This window comes from Micropterus salmoides, unplaced genomic scaffold, assembly GCF_014851395.1.
Source record: "Micropterus salmoides isolate LMB-PRFRI ecotype aquatic unplaced genomic scaffold, ASM1485139v1 Ms_hic_scaffold_1, whole genome shotgun sequence".
Classification (NCBI taxonomy): Eukaryota; Metazoa; Chordata; class Actinopteri; order Centrarchiformes; family Centrarchidae; genus Micropterus; species Micropterus salmoides.
In genome coordinates, this window is record NW_024040040.1 from 31,691,250 (window position 1) to 31,707,771 (window position 16,522).

General features: G+C 38.9%; 1 protein-coding gene across 1 annotated transcript in view; it reads left to right on the forward strand.

Annotated features, from left to right (window-relative positions):
• Nucleotides 1-3,815: 3,815 nt before the first annotated feature.
• The window catches only part of odad2 (outer dynein arm docking complex subunit 2), a 41,845-nt gene continuing 29,138 nt past the window's right edge, over nucleotides 3,816-16,522 (forward strand). The window contains exons 1-10 of the mRNA XM_038723933.1: nucleotides 3,816-3,899; nucleotides 5,065-5,312; nucleotides 5,672-5,829; nucleotides 6,120-6,321; nucleotides 6,536-6,642; nucleotides 7,941-8,077; nucleotides 10,750-10,866; nucleotides 14,018-14,235; nucleotides 14,781-14,930; nucleotides 15,901-16,054. Coding sequence (XP_038579861.1) covers nucleotides 5,089-5,312; nucleotides 5,672-5,829; nucleotides 6,120-6,321; nucleotides 6,536-6,642; nucleotides 7,941-8,077; nucleotides 10,750-10,866; nucleotides 14,018-14,235; nucleotides 14,781-14,930; nucleotides 15,901-16,054 — 1,467 coding nt within the window. The 5' untranslated portion in view covers nucleotides 3,816-3,899; nucleotides 5,065-5,088. The remainder of the gene's footprint in view (nucleotides 3,900-5,064; nucleotides 5,313-5,671; nucleotides 5,830-6,119; nucleotides 6,322-6,535; nucleotides 6,643-7,940; nucleotides 8,078-10,749; nucleotides 10,867-14,017; nucleotides 14,236-14,780; nucleotides 14,931-15,900; nucleotides 16,055-16,522) is intronic.

The window sequence follows — 16,522 nt, forward strand, 5'->3', positions numbered from 1 at the left end:
TCCCTGTGGTTGTGCCGTTGGTGTGCGAGTGTGTGTGTATGGGTTATCTTAGTATTGCTCCTGATGATGCTATAAGTGTATGAATGTGTGTAAATGGGTCAATTTGACAACTGTTGTAAAGCGCTTTGAGTGGTTGGAAGACCACAAAAGTCCATTTACCATTTACTATGCAACCAACAAAATATTTTTTCAAAGTAATAATTAAATATCCTGTAATCAAAGTGAAATGTATGCATGTGTTGTGTTCCATCTTGAAGCAGCACATAGCCATTTCCCGTGTTAAATCTGCTCATGACATCCATGTTGTTATCATTTTTGTTTTTCTATTTTTACATTAAATGACAACCTACAGATTTAAAGAAAACACCGTATCAGCCAGTCAGGGGCTGGGAATATTCTATAATATATAATGATTTTTTCTAAGATATTTTTTTGTGGTTACCTGTTGCTCATTCAGCTTTTCTGTAAATACATAAAAGCTTTTGTAAAGTGCCTCATAGATTTTATGGAGCCTTGCAGAATTGCAACCAAAATAAACAAAATGTGTTTTAAGTCATGTAGATGTAGACTGTGTCACGTTTTTTTTCCCAGAAGCCCTATGGCCATAAATCTTGTGTTACTTCTATATTTGACAAGCCTCCATCCACTCCAAAGAAAGCACTGGCACCAAGCGATCACCACTTGAAATACATACTGTACACTGTATTTGAAAACCACAATTGCAGGTTTATGTCCATAAGAAGCTCAAGCAATGATATAGTTCTCAACAGTATCAGGTTTTGTTTTCTGAGACTCATTTAGAATAGATCTTAATTAATTTTCATGAAGTGAGCATTGTGCAACTTTTTTTTGGGTTATTTTGATAGGCAGCATAATAAAAAGATCAATTAATATGGAGATATTCTTCAGGCAGCGCGTGTATTAGGAATAATTATAGTCCGTTTTCTTTGGCGCTGCTGTCTTTGCTTCCGTTATCATTCTTTAGAGTTTGAGCGCAACCTAATGCATTTTTCCAATGGCCTCTTGTACTAGTGCCAATTTAAACAGTCAATAAACCAAGAAATTACTTATAACGACAGAATGATTTAATCATTGTCTGTCAGATTAAAAATGGGAAAAATAAAGATAACCTTGTTAGAAGTGACCCAGAATGCACTGAAGTACCAAATGTGTGCCATAAACTGTTCCTTGGAAGAAAGCTTTATGACAAGTCTGCAAGCTTCTTGTCCATCACAAGTCACCCATGCTGAATCTCATTTAAAAGCACTTGCCCCTTATTCTCCGTGCCTAAAAACACAGAGGATTATGGGAAATGACAGGCATGATTCTGGAGCCTTTTACAACCAGGGGATGTGGTCACAGCCTCTTGTTAGAGTCCCTTTTACAGTTCTCTATTTTAGAACCTCACATGGATTAGTGCGACACATCTCACAGGTGCTCATTACAATGACCAGTGTCACCCCTTTCCTTTTCTGCTTTAACCGCACAGCCAAGAGAGCCGAGCTGAACTGGATTTGACACGAAGCCTGTAAAAACATCAGAGCTCATGGAGGATGTGAATCTGGGCTTGAAAGCGGGAGGAAAAACACAGGAGATACGCTCTCCAGCTCCCTTCAAAGCAGGAAAAGGAACAGTAGTCCACACACCTCCTCCTCATCACTCTTGTTACTCACGCACAGTTTTTGTGTATGTTTAATCTGAGTGTTAAATGGAGAGCTGTGGAGGTTGGGCACACTGTGAACGGATGCAATCATGATGACCAAGAAGCCGGGCCGCAGTAACTTTCTGTGTGTGTCATCAGCGTGTTTCCATGCAATTCAATCAGTGATTGAACTCAAGCATCGGAGAAGTAGCATGGAGAGCAGTTGTGTTTATTATGCTGTATTAAGTTTTAGCCAAAGAACATCTAAGAGCGAGCAGGTGCTTCTGAGCTCGAAGCATGTTTGTTTTACTTTGTAAAAGACCCAGGCTGGGTAGAGCGTTTCATTTAATCCCTTTTAACAAACAGCAATTAGGTTTGCTAATGAGACCCTGGGTTAGATGTATTAAGACCCTCGTTTGTCCAGCTTTTCTGTCTTCTTTTTCCCTTTTAGTCTTCCATCCTTCTTCACATTGTTTTTTCTTTTTTACTGTTTCACAGTCAGGCTCTCAGACACACACAGATGCACACACTTAACTTGAGCTCTGTCTGAGTTTGCTCACCATTGTGTCTGAGCTCTATTGCCTTAAGCCACCCAGCTCCAGCACCCAGTTGCAAATTCTCAGTGCTTCCTAATTTAGACAGCTTTTCCCTTTATTCCAAATAAAATACCTGGATGGGAAGGCAAACTCATAAATCTACTTTTCTAACAACAACAACATCCAGAATGATCTCTCTTGATGGTAGAGAAGAGCTACTACTTCTCCTCCCCCTGGGGAATCCCTGGTGATTGATTTACATGCAGACCGAGTCCAACTCACCCGAACGGTTTAGGAGACAAAGTATTTCCACCTGCTGTGCCGCCATGCACGCCAAGCTGAAAGGGATAGGTCTCTGTGCCACTGGCACTCCTGGCAGACAAGTGTGCCAAACAAGGCAAGTACCAGAGAAAATCAGTGGTTTCATTGGCCATGAGATATCACTTCTCTCAGTCAGCCTTAGAACAACATCATGGCTGGGCAGCTGCAAAACAATAAGGACACAAAATTGTTCTTTAAGAAGAAGCATGTTTAATGTCCCCATTTATGAATCATGTGTCTGAGAGCATGCTTGAACTCATAAATGCTGCCTACCATACTGTGGAGCCTGACAGTATCTTTCTCATGTCACTCTTAAGGGAGTGTGTTCACTAAAAAGAATGTAGTGTTTTCTTGGGCATTGCCTTTGTTATACTTGCAAATAATTTTCATTATATGCAACCATGCCAAGTGGGCACTTTAAATTGATATTGGGGAAAACAATTTTTTAATGTAACGTGTAAAACAGTGGTATTGCCTGTTTACACATTCAAAAGTATAAGCTGCTTTTCCACTTACCTTGAAGAAGAATAAGGAATACCTGTGTGAACTTACTTGCTGTGTATAAACAAAAAATTTCCTGACTGTTTTCACTATAATGTTTGTCTGCAGGACAGTGCCAAACCAGTAGTGAGAGAGGAAATAGGCTCTCAAATATGTGGTCTTGTGGACACTCTAAAAGGAAAGCATACAGGGATTTTATTATTATGAAAACATTTGACTTGACATTTTAGACTTCGCACAGACAGACTGCAACTGCTGTTAGTGAACATAAACTCAGCAAAAAAAAGAAATGTCCCATTTTCAGGACACTGTATTTTAAGGCACAAACTTTACAGATCTTTATTGTAAAGGGTGTAAACAATGTTTTTCATGCTTGTTCAATGAACCTGCACCTGTGGAATGGTCGTTGAGATACTAACATCATGCAGATGGTAGGCAATTAAGGTCACAGTTATAAAAACTTAGAACACTAAAGAGACATTTCACCAAAAGAAAGATACCCAGGGTCTCTGCCCATCTAATCATTTTCATTTAGCCCCAAGAGTATGCCACCCTGCGTTTCAGTGCACATATTATGAACATGTGAAAATATAATCAGTATGCAGATTTTCCAACTAAGACACACTATGCAGCATGCTAATGGCAGAGCTTATGTTGGGCGTTGCATTAGATTGCACTGTCGTCATTCTAGGTTTGGTTATGTTTATGTTTTTGTCATATTGTCATTTCAAATTTTGGGTTTAGTGATTTTAGACCCAACTCGCGTTCCGTTGTGTTTGGCGGTGTCATAGCAACCAAAGGGAAAGCTATAGCTGGGGGAGGGAGCGTGTGGTTTCCATGGATACCGTTGATAGCAAACTGTAAAAGTTTTGAAGTAGAAAAGAAACTTGAAATTCACGGTAAGTTTGCTCTTAAGTATATGTGTCGACATATCAAATCATGGTAGAAACATGAAACCATAACCTTAATAACGTTACCAACGTTTCTAACGGAAGTATAAGGTTAGCGTTAACTTAATTATCGTCAACGTTAGCGTTAGCATAACGTTAGTTAACGGTAGTCAGATGTCTAAACGTCGAAACTGATGTGAAGAAAATTTGACAAATAACACAGCAAGTATGTTGACCCATATTAAAACTGTATTACTAGGAAAGGTTAAATAAAATACAGAAAATAACGTTACTCTAACGTTAAACGATTAACGTTAGTTAACGTAAGTTACTGAGCACCATAAACACAACATGCCATTATAAGGTAATTTGTAAAAATGTATATTAATGCTTTAAATGCAGGTTAATACGCCTATACTGGAGCTACATATCCAGCTTTCATCACACACGTGTGCTGGAATTGCTTGAGAAAACTAAGCTAACAAAGTTGAGTTTAGCATTTTGTTAGAATTAGCTTTCAGGTACTTGGTAGTTATTGGTACTACCTGAGCATTTAGGGCATCAACATCTAAACCTTTTCATGGCCCTCTGACCAATTTTGAAGATCTCAAACCGCTCATGACTTTAGCGATGTTTATGTTACATACGTTATCACATAATATTAGTATGACCTGCTGTTTATATTCTTGTAAGAATAAGTATTAAGAGTAAGCATTTAACGTTAATGTTTTAAGCATCAGTTCCACACATGTTAAACATAGCTGGTTTAATTTTGATTGGAAATATATTAGGATTAGCAATACTTTTAATTATCAATTAATCAGATGATTATTTTCTCAATTAATAATTTCAGCTATAAAATGTAAGAAAATAGTAAAAATAAATACCCATCACGATTCTCTCACACTTAATGACACATCTTCAGACTGCTTGTTCTGTTTGACCAACAGTCCAAAACCTAAAGATATTGACAATTAATTGACTGATTGTTTCATCTCTCAAGAACTTTACAAACAAATGTCTTAGAAAACTTACATGGCCGATTCTTAAATATCTCGACATGGGACTCCAAACCCAAAGTTGATAAAAATGTGAATTACTGTAAAGTCAAACATCATGGTGAACCCTTATGATCCAAACACTGTTTAAGAATGGTGTTGTTATTCATTTTTAGTTTCAGAATATCCCAGTGGGAGCTATGGGGTTATCACTGACCAGGGCAGCCCAGTGGACCACATCCAGCTCTGGTACTGGCAAACTGGAGGTCACGCCAATGAATGAGTCGTTGTTGAAAGAAATTCTGCACTTTGTGGAGCAGTTCACTTCCCAACATCCACAGGAGGCAGAGCATGTGTTTGAGGAGCCGCTCCAGTGGAGTACCACTTTAGTGGCGTCTAATTTCAAAACAGACTATGACATCAGGTTGGTCTAATCATGTGGCAGGCAGTTGGTCGGCCAGTGTTTTCAGTATTACGTGTCTATGCAGGATATGCTGTCACCGTGGTGTCCAAATGTATTTTACCTTGACTATACTCAAAGCAGTAGGCTATAATTAATTAGTTTTTCAGCTTCAGTTAGACTAAGTACATTCCATTTTATTTCATCAGAGGTTCTGGTCTACTTTCAGTGTGCAGTAAGCTTTGTATCTCGTATCTGGGAAACAGAAGTACGAAAACAAAAATACAGACTCAGATCTTATGTTGGCATTTATAATGTTATAGAAAAAACAAGTCATAATAGGGATAAAGTATTGAAGTCCTTTGGCTTTCTTTTCTTCTCAGTGACTCAGATGTACAGTCTCACGAGAAAGACAGTGGAGGGCATCCATTGTTGCAGCTCTCCCCTCCTACTGTTTATGTACGCAGCTTCAGCCAGCTCTCTAAACTAGTTCATCTGGCAGATGATAAGAAGCTGGAGGAGGTTCGAAAATGTCTAGAAGGTAAGCATGATGACCACAGGTTGAGGTTTGAATCTAACTTGTATTCCATGTATTCCTGCCACCAGCATGCCACAGACTTAATTTGTTTGTTCTCTTAGTTATTCTCTGCAACCATACAATTATGCTACCATTGGTAATTCCTTACAAAAATACATTTTCTTTAGAAATGTGTGTGGAAGAAATCCAGTACACACAAGGCTTGCTGTATTGTTAGTTAAAAATTCCGACTCGCATTTTCAGAAACAGTGTGATCAGCCTCTGAATCTGAAGATAACCTGTTTTTTGTTCAGAAAATAGAGAACCCATGGTTAAGATTCTTGGTCAGAGTTTTGTCAGCACCCTGGAGAAAGAAGATGACCTTACTGATGTACTACGTCTGGTAGACAAAGTGAAAGACCACATTAAGGACTCAGAGGTCAAGGTCAAGCTGTTCCTCTTGCTACAAAATATGGATAACCAACTCCTTAGCAAGTGCCTCAAAGAGGTAACCGGGTAGGTGCTTCTACTATTTCCAGCTCTCTCTGCATTCAATCTAATTGTCTATCCATCTGCCACAGCTATCCTCTTACACTCAGACCTAACCAGTTTTGCTGTGACATGTGGTTGTTTTTGATTGGAATAGGCAGTTCGTTTAGAAAAGCAACCATGAATGAATGATGTGAATTGGATGTTTGTTTTGTTTTATTTTTCTACATTTTCATTACAGACAAGTCAGTCTCGACTGCACCGCAGTGACGAATGAAGTGGAGTTGTTGAAACGGTTCTGCAGTGAAGGGGAAAAGAGGGTGTTGAAGTCGGTTCGATACACATCAGGTTTGAATTGTCTCCACATTTCACTCAATTTCAAGGAAAGCAATTGCTATTAACACTAATGCTGGATATTCCAAAGTATAAAAAGCTTGTGTTCTGCTGTCACAAAACGCATGGAAGTCATACCTGTCAGATTTTAGTTTACAAAGTAATTTGTCAGTGCATGTTTTTTATTCTTCATTGCATTAGCAAGGAGCAGCATGTGCCCACCAAGTGGTCAAAGCAGTCTGTGTCCCCTTTACTCAGGTTGAATGGACACCTAGGCTTTGGCAGTATTTATTTTTTCAGACCTTCATACCTTGCTGACATAGGTTATATATTTAAGTATTTATGTATTAAGAATTGTAGCATGTATGACATTGTCTAACCCACAGTGCTGTGTGTCTAAGATGTAGTTAGCCTACTTAGACAAGTCTTGCTGCGTTTAAATACCATACCAATAAGGCCCATAGAATAATGTAGAGAGAGAGGAAGTAAGCACCTTCTTCCAAATATTTCTTCTTTCTTCTATCTTGCTGGAGGACCCCATGAGACTTGTTGCCGTGGATACCAACACATCAGTGGGTGAATGGTAATGATGTGCACAAAGCTTTGTCCATGTTGACTGGCTCACCTTTATCATCTGGACTAAATCCAAAATACTCCAAAATAGGGGAAGAGGCATTTTTCTTGTTTACTAGTCCTGTTATGTTATCTCAACCACTCTCAGTCGCAGACGAGTCACTCCCTTTTGTGTGTGTGTAGTTAGTGTGTGGTTGAGCAAAAGTAAGTAAGCAGCAGGTAAATGCAGTCAGGCAGTTTTGTAGTGTATGTCCAGCGTACACTACAATACTTCAGCTCAATACAGCAACTCTGTACCAGTTTAATAGAAAGAGGAGTGTCTGTATTTCTGACGTTATTGAATGGCATACCATCAGGATTTGTAAATAACTTGGTATGATACTGTGATAACTCCTAACCCTTTTGATTGTATGAAAATAATCTCCCAACCAGCCTCTAAATATGATACTGTCCTTATGTGGCTCTGCTTTTAGTGAATGATTTATATTGCAAGTGAAACTATGGCTCTACACTGGTCTCATGTCTCAGACCCGTGCTGGTTGGAGTACTACTGTATGTCATCCTCTATAGCAGCCCAGACATTTGTGATGATTTCTCTTTTTGCTCAACTATTTTTCACTGTTTCCTTCTTCCTTTGGAGACAAACTTTTTGTGAGTTGATATCAGGCTGCATTACATAGTATAAAGTTTGCAGCAAGAGTTTTGCAATTGCAAACCTTTTCTTCTGCTTTTCTTTTTAGATTATGAATTTTCAAATGGCTGTCGCGCCCCTCCGTGGAGACAGGTGCATGGTGAGATTTGTTACCTTGTTATTGAGCCTTGTGACACTGAGACCGTCTACATCACCTGCAGCAACGCCGGAGTTTTTCTCAATGGGGTAAGAGTTGGAAGATGAAACACTGTGGACTACATCAGCTGCAACATCCAATGTAATATTGTTTTCTTTTCCTGTGTGAGAAAATGTTCAGGGAGGTTACTTTCTGGCAAATAATTTCTAATATACCAATTCATCATTATACAGTCAGTTAAGTGGCAGCAAATTTACCTCTGTATGTTTGGTATGTAGTTCTCCAGTGATTTAAAAAAGGTTTATTCTGCGTTCCTTTAATACTGTTCTTCAATCATAAATCTCGAATGTATGAGGTAGACCTTACTGTGCATATTCTCCTCCTCAGCAACTATCACAATGCCAATCTAACCAACATCACAGAACACAGTTGTCAGTTCAGTAAGATTATCTCAATTATCCATCAACAAAATTCACGTCACGTTATTAGTCATTGATTCAGCTAGATAAATTACTGAAGGAGCCACACAGCAACAATGTTAGGCAACCAGTATTATATTCAGTACTTACCAAACATTACAATGTTCCTACAGTATATTAATCTTGTGTTCATATCTCTAATTATGAGAAATTTCAGAACACAAGTTAAAGGTACAATCTGATCTAAATGTAAACAAGCTCCAGACCTCCAAAATTGAAAACACAGGATTTGAAGCAGCTGTCATTCTCTATTTGATTGATTTCCATTAAAATGTCTTTTTTAAGAGAGACCTGGCTAGGGATGGGGATCATTCATTTTTATTGATATTGATACCCTTATTGAGACTGCTTAACGATCCAATTCTTTATCGATACCACTATCGATACTTTACTATTATTTAGTGATGGTTATTTGGTAAGACCAGACCCAACATGCAGGCATGAGGTAGGCCTGCACGGGAAATATTCAATGTGCTATAACCTTATATATTGAGATGACATATCACTTGCGATAAATAAACATATATTGAAGTGTACATATTAACTGCCTGGTTGTTTTTAATTTTATATTTTAAATATAGCTAAGTGTTGTTTCTAGAGCAGCAACATTAATGTTTACAGCAGCAAAGTAACTAAATAACTTTATCTGACATCACAAGTAGTGAGTGACGTTTAGAAAGAATAACATCAGTCTGTATCAGTCCCTCCTCCTCCGAGTTTTTAAGACTACAGACCAGTCTGTGCTCCAGACAGACAGCTTTCTATTAGCTTGTTTTTAACATTTGGCTAATGCCAAGCTAGCGTTAGCTGTGCTTGTATAAGACATAACGTTACAGGATGAGATACTGAGGACAGAGATGATTAAATTAACCATTTCTAACGTTACATGTTTAACGTTACCTTTACAGACAGGTGTATTGATAAAGTATTGTCGTTTTACTTGCGAAGGTAAGGCAGGCACTTACAGTAACGAGCGTAGCTGTCATCAACTGACGTTACAGTAGTTTGGAGCTAAGGGTTAAGTTAGTAAGTAACCGTATTCCACCGCGATGGCGCAGCCTCTCGCTCTGCTGCCGCTGTGTGTGTGTGTGTGTAGGAGCCGACAGAGAGCAGGCAGAGACTGCATCCTGATGATTTTCTTATCCATTCCAAATTTTGGAATTTACAAATTTTGGTCCTTTTGGAACCGAGTCTCGATCCCCATCCCTAGACCTGGCCATCTAAGACAACTGTCACATGCTACAAGAGTATAGACAGTATGCTATTAAGATGCTTAAAGTTAAGAAATGAGTTTCCAAAACTATCAAAATAAAGTTAAAAACAATAAATTTTCTAACAGGCATTGACCAAGAGTGCTGTTTTTCAGATATTTTTAAACTGACTAGACTTCACGAAGAGTAATCACTCTGACACTTCAGTCCCTCTGGACATTGTTCCAGCTGGAAGTGGCAGGTATTTAAACAAAGTACAGTGGTCTACAAAATATGCACTCCCAGTAATAAACGTACAGCACAGTGGTAAAGTTACTAATGCTGTTAAAAGTATCTTAATTAATCGTAATTAAAATAGTAATTGATGTCATTTATTATGTGTTTTTAGTATATAGAGTGTATTTCAATTTTTTTATTGTGTTACTTTAATTGCCTTTCTTTGCTTGTGTTCTTAAAAGCTTACTCAGTGAGATACGTACAATAATTCCAATGTACCTGTACTGTAGTGTGCTTGTACAAATGGCAAATAAAATCAAAAATTCAAAAATCAAAACTAATCAATCTATAACTAAAAATTTTCTGTTATGTCCACAAGATTTGTATGGTCAAAAAACCTCACATATCAGTATCCCTAAGGATACGGTTGTATAGAGAGCTGGATAGAGAGTTTCCATATTCTAGTCAAATGTCAGGAATCCCTCTGAATGTGTTTGCAATAATTTCTAAGGGTTTCTGAGGGTTTTGCATGCTGCCGCACCTTTCACTCTTCCCCTGACTTTGCTGATGAGCCATAGGTTTCGTGCCTTTGTTTCTTCACCTGGAAATGGTTCGTCCAAGGTGAAAAAACTGCAACCTTAAACCGAATGGGTGACACTGATGCAAATGAAACCTCAAAGAGCAGTAGTGTCTTAAACCTAATTTAGCGGTTTACATGGTTTTACACTTCCTCTTTGAGGCTGCCTGGAGATACTCTGAGCTTTCTAACCTCAGCTATTCCAGCAGACATGTGGGTCACATTATAATTGTGGTTTTTAGAATTAATGAAGCTGTTTTTTCACTTTGTTTTCACAGTGCATAAAACAAGAGGGGGAGGAGAGTGGCTATGAGCGTACAAGTGATATGTACAAAGACCTGGTAACACTTCTGAAGAGCAGATCTCCACATTTTGCTGAGAACATAAACGAGCAGGTACAGTTAATTATCATCAACCCATTAAGACCTCATTTTTGTAGCATTGAATTTTTGCTCTCAAAGCAAATATGTGTGGGTGTTAAAATGCATCTGTCCCATGAACAAGGTCCTTCTCTCTAAACCCTGATTTTTATCCCTGATGCTTAGTGACTCATATTCGTAAACAGAGTTAGGATTGTGTAATCAGTGTCTGCGCTGTTCCATGCTAGTGAGCTAGTGTCTGGTTGTCACTGTGATGAAAAATGTCTGAATCGACCTCCTCTGTGTTCCAACATCAAAACAGCACGGACCCATTCCACCTACCATCCACCCCCACAACATACACACTCTTAGACAGGCAAACACACACACACACACACACACACACACGCACACACACACACACACACACACACACACACACATTTCTATAAATTGAAATACGCGTGATTTATTCTGTAGTGCTATTTCCTGCTTTAGTAATTTGATGACATGACAAATTGCCTCAATAATAGATTCCATCTGCACCCAAAAATCTGTTAATCATTTAAAATATTATCTTTATTTTTTTCACTCACAATGTGGCATCATCACAGGCTCATCACAAAATATTGTCTAGTTTTGTGTTTGTTATGATGTAATTCTCAGAAAAATAAAGTGTAAATATGATTCAGAACAATATCATCACTGCCTATTTACTATAAAGAGCACATTATCTACTCTCCACCATTGTATTTGATTGCCCGAAATGTATGCACCATAGTGCCCTCAAGAATTCCCATAATGGAAAGAAAAAAAAGTGTTTATAGTATGCACTACTACTTCTTGGTAACAATCCTGCAATGCAATTGTCCTCACATTTCAAATGCTAAAATTGTTGTTGTTTTGTGACTCTAAACTATTGAGTGTCTAGTATATCAGAAGTAGTAAATGCATGAATGAGGGAGTGATTTTGGACACAGCCTTAGGCTTGTCAAAATGAAATTATACTAAGACTGCACTGTTTACCATACACAGTAGAATAGCACTTGATTTCTATCTGTGCAGATGCGATTGGTCCATGTGACTTCTAGAGTAGGTGATATAGTAAACTGGAAGTGAAGACTTTAGTAAACCATTGAGTAGTGCCAGGCTGAACCTTAAATTCAGGCTTTTATGTTTTATGAGTCCTGTGTGAAGAGTGATGCCTTGAGTCTGAACGATCTAAAAATGATGGACAGCTGCAGTAAAAATGGCTGTGAACGAGTTTGTGGAGGCACAAATCACTGTCAAGGTCTTTTTCTTCTGGATTCTTTAACTCCTTTGATATGTGCCTCTCAGTGTCCTGTAACTTTAGTTTCACTATGACTGCTGAATATTTTCTCTCTGCCTCTACTTGAGGTAATCACCTTCATATGATGTGGTCAACTTAAAAACACATTGCTTTGAAATTCATTCGATTGATTGCTGATGACAGCAGTCAAATTGTGCAATATGCATCCTATGTCTGAGATATTAAGTAATTGCAGTCATTCTTGTGGACATGATCCATTTCCGTTTTAATTTGAGTGAGCAAAGCAGCAGTGTCTGTCAGAAACACAATCTTGCATAGCCCTGACTCAGTTCCCTGATTGCAACGTGGAGAGCCCAAACGTGGAAGTCGATAGCCAAAGATAACAACACCTAATCTCCAAACATATCTGCTTGCTTCCAATGTGAGGAAGCAGGTCTTTTTTTAACAGTTCTATTAGATCAGACAGCCTCAATCAAATGAGCAGAGGCAGCCAAAGGAGACGAGGGCTGCAACACAGGGAGGAAGCAGACTCGCCATCTCTATTCAGTGTTGTGGATTCGTTTTGACATCACAGTGTGATTGGAAATTGGACATGCTGTGTATTTGCATGCACAAGACGCTCACTGAAAAGCAAAAACTCCTTGGGTTGTAGATTTGTTTTCGTTATTCACATCCTGAAATGAATATAGACTGCCTCACTGTCATAATCAGTCAGTAGAGACTGCCTGAATCTTGCCACTAACAGATGTTTTTATGGCCAATGGCTTCAGATTTGCTGCCCTGCCGGTTTTCCATCAGTATGGATCAAGTAATTACACACAAGTTTCCCCCAAACACATGCAAATAGTTGGAGTTTATGTTTTAGTAGTAAAATGCTTGGAAAAAAGGACACATAGAGAAATATGAAAAGTGCTAATGATTGAATGTCACCTGCTATAAAAAATATATTTTGAGTTTAGAACCGCAGGCTCGGTCCTGCTTAACACAGCATTTGTCTCCAGGCCTGTAGTGTTTTCAGATGCAGGAAGGCACCTGTAATAGGACTTTTTACTGTCGCATAACAAGGAATTTGGAGTGTTTCCTTCTGTGTGTATGCACATGGACTTTGTCCATTTCACATATAACAGAAGTAAAGTAGGTTGGTTAGCCTAATAAAGTCAGACTGTGGCTCTGTGGTTGGGTGAATTGACTTGTATGTTTCCAATAGCAGGTCACTTTGTGTTTTATGGAAAACAAGTCTTAAAAGTGATTTTGCATGCTTGGCTCCAGCCTGTGAGTGAACACAAGAAATACATCTTAATTCTTTTTCCCTGCCCTTGAAAATGTTGAGGCCCTAACAAACAATGACAGTCTGAGGTATTTCTGCAGAGCAGGTGTCTGTGATTAAAAACTCTCCAGCTTGCACATCATTCATATGTGTCTTATTGGCATTCATATATAGGTTGTAAAGTTTGGTATAAAGACCTTCAAAACTTAAAAAGAAAAAAAATCATAACTGAATAACTGTGACACAAAGGCGTTATTTTGTCTGTGCCAAGCTGCAAGGTTTTAGGTGATGGAATGTACAGAAACAATAAACTTTGTGATATTGTTCAGCCAATTAACAGAGGGGGACCTCTTCTGTGTAAAGCATTGGGAAAGAGTTATTTTATTCCAATGCCTCAAGAAAGACACATTGTCAGACGTTAATAAGTTAGGTGGCTCAAAAAATGAAGAGAGAGGCAACATGTCATCTGGATTGAAAATATCACAAGAAGCACAAGTGAACATTAGAATTAAATTTACAACCAGAGCACATACAGTTTTACAAATTGTACTTCTCACCACTAGAATTGATTGGTGATAATTGAAAGAGGTCTTTTTCCTCACTCCAGCCGTTATCTTTTCCTCCAACAGAATTTTGCAGTTCAAAAACTTCCATCAACACAAAGAATCCAGCATGTGGAATTGGTTGATGTGGAGGAACTAGGCCAACCCCAGAGGTCTCACGAGCAACAGGAAAAGAATGTGCATGAGGAGGCGAGACAACAGCATACGCCGAACAAGGCAGGCGGCAAGAAGAAATATGAGCCATGTCCAAGATGGAAGAACCTTGGTCTCATGTCTCCATGTGGGTATGTGATAATTCCTCTCTCAAGATGTCCTAAAAATATCTTCAGGCAACCATGTAATGTGCGTGACGGGGATCCCTCTTGTTGAGGAGATGAGCTTTAGATGACAGTGATGCCAAGCTCCCATCACGTGTGCTCAGTGTGTCTTCCAGCAGTCACACATTATAAAGAGATTGTTATATGGTTTATAAATTTTAGGGCAAGTGCAAATATTCCTGATTACACAAAGATCTGAGTTAATCTATACTTTCACATTGTGGAAACCCTTTTACAGACAGAACTCTTGGGAAAAAGTCCCAAAAAGATCTATCACATATGGTCTTTGATTGATAAATAGATCTAGCAAGCGCTGAGCTGTTGCAGCTGTACCTTGTGATAACTATACCCATTTGAGGAGAAACTGGCTCAGGATAAAAGCATCTCAACTGCAAAAAAAAGACATGCCAGCTGAACCCTTGTCTCGAATTGTTAAATAATGATTATGTTAGAAAAATAACCATTTTCAAAATAGAAGCAGGCATAATGACTCTTATTTCACATCATTATAGTAAAGCAGAGGAAAAGAAACCCAGTAAGAGCTCTGGAGAGGAGAAGTCTGGTGAAATAAAGAAGAAAAAGCTGGGACCAAGAGCCAAGAGCAAGATGAAAGCAGAATTATCTATGTCCTCTTTACCTGGACGCCTGTCCTCCCAGAAAGTGTAAGTACAAAGTCTCCTGAATTAGGACAGCTTCTTTCACTGCAGATCAAGTAACCTATACGAGATTTAGGAACTGATAAGAAGAACTGAATACTGTTTTACCAGTTGTGAAATTTGTAGTGGAAACTGTAACCTTTAAATATACAGTATCAGCCATGTACTGAACAAGAACCTATGTAAAAGCTTTTTCCTTCTCTGGCTCTTGGCAGCTAAACTGCCTCAGTTGTCTCCATACTGCTGCCAATGAATACAGGCTGCTAGCATCATACATTTATGCTAGCCACTGTTCACTGATTGTATTCTTTTTTTCTGCTCATCAGTTAGTGTACATGCAATAAGACCCCAAGTTGCATTCACTCACTGACAGTCATGACTGCACACCACCCAGGACAGTGTGTAGGCCTGGCAGCCTCGTGAAGGTCTTGTTTGCTGTTTATCATGTTGCCTCCTGGAAAACATTCCCTCAAATCGGCTGGCTCCTTCTGATAATGCGCTCCCCTGGCAATGTTATTTATATGTACATGGGAACTGTCTCTCAGCGGCCCCATTTGAATGTGTACCAAATTTCATTGCTCCACAGTGCCCAATTTTCATGATACAGTTATCCAAGTGGCCCGAGCAACTTTAAAAAGCCATCTGCGTTTCTGTTTGCATCAAAAGCCTAGCAAGATTCTTTGCTCTGTATATGATGAAGACTCCAGTCCTCCCATGACATTATTTCGATCTTTATTTTCCTGCTGCTTAGATCCTCAGGAAGTTAAAACTTGACACTTAAATTTCAAAATCCTTAATGGGTCTCCTTGTGTGGGATGAGCAGACTGTTTTTCCATTTAAAACACAAGAACGGATTTCATGATATTATATTCCATCTATTTTGTCTGGCTATGTATTGTCTCGTTACATTATCCCATCAATTTGTAGATTGTTATCTGAGGTCATAAGTGCACCGTTATCTGCTGTTTCTGTTCAGTAAGACCCCAGCAGGAGCCATGCCAGTGGACACTTTCAGTGAGAGTTCATCTGAGAGTGAGGAGGAGGAGGAGCAGCCAGAGCGCCGTCCAGAGAGTAACACAGACCTGCCTTCTGAATATTGGCAGATCCAGAAACTGGTCAAGTACCTCAAGGTAAGGGAACATTACCCTGCACACCACTGTTTCCTTCCTCTGATGGATTTCAACCAAAAATAGTGATGTGTACGGAGAGTTATACTACTGAAGGTGAAGGCAGGCCACAACAGACAGGAAACAATAAAGTCCATGCTCTTTTCCTGTCATCCACACAAGAAATTTGATGTCCTGAGTCAGTATGAAAATTTCAAAATTCTCTCAGAATTGCCTTGGATGGAAAAGAATATTTAGTCACGGAGGAGCAGGGGAATTTAGAATAGCTGGTATCACGAAAGGTAATTTTCCAATCACATAATCCCACGTGTCTGTTTTGCCTCAGTCAGATCAAGGTGCCACTCAGTAAAAAAAAAAGGATGTCAGATGAAATAAAGAATAGATTGGTCCCATTTAAAGCGGCGCTTTATTGGAAGATGCTCATTGAAGTGGTTGGCTTGGCTTGTGGATTCCTGGTTTCTGACACAGGCC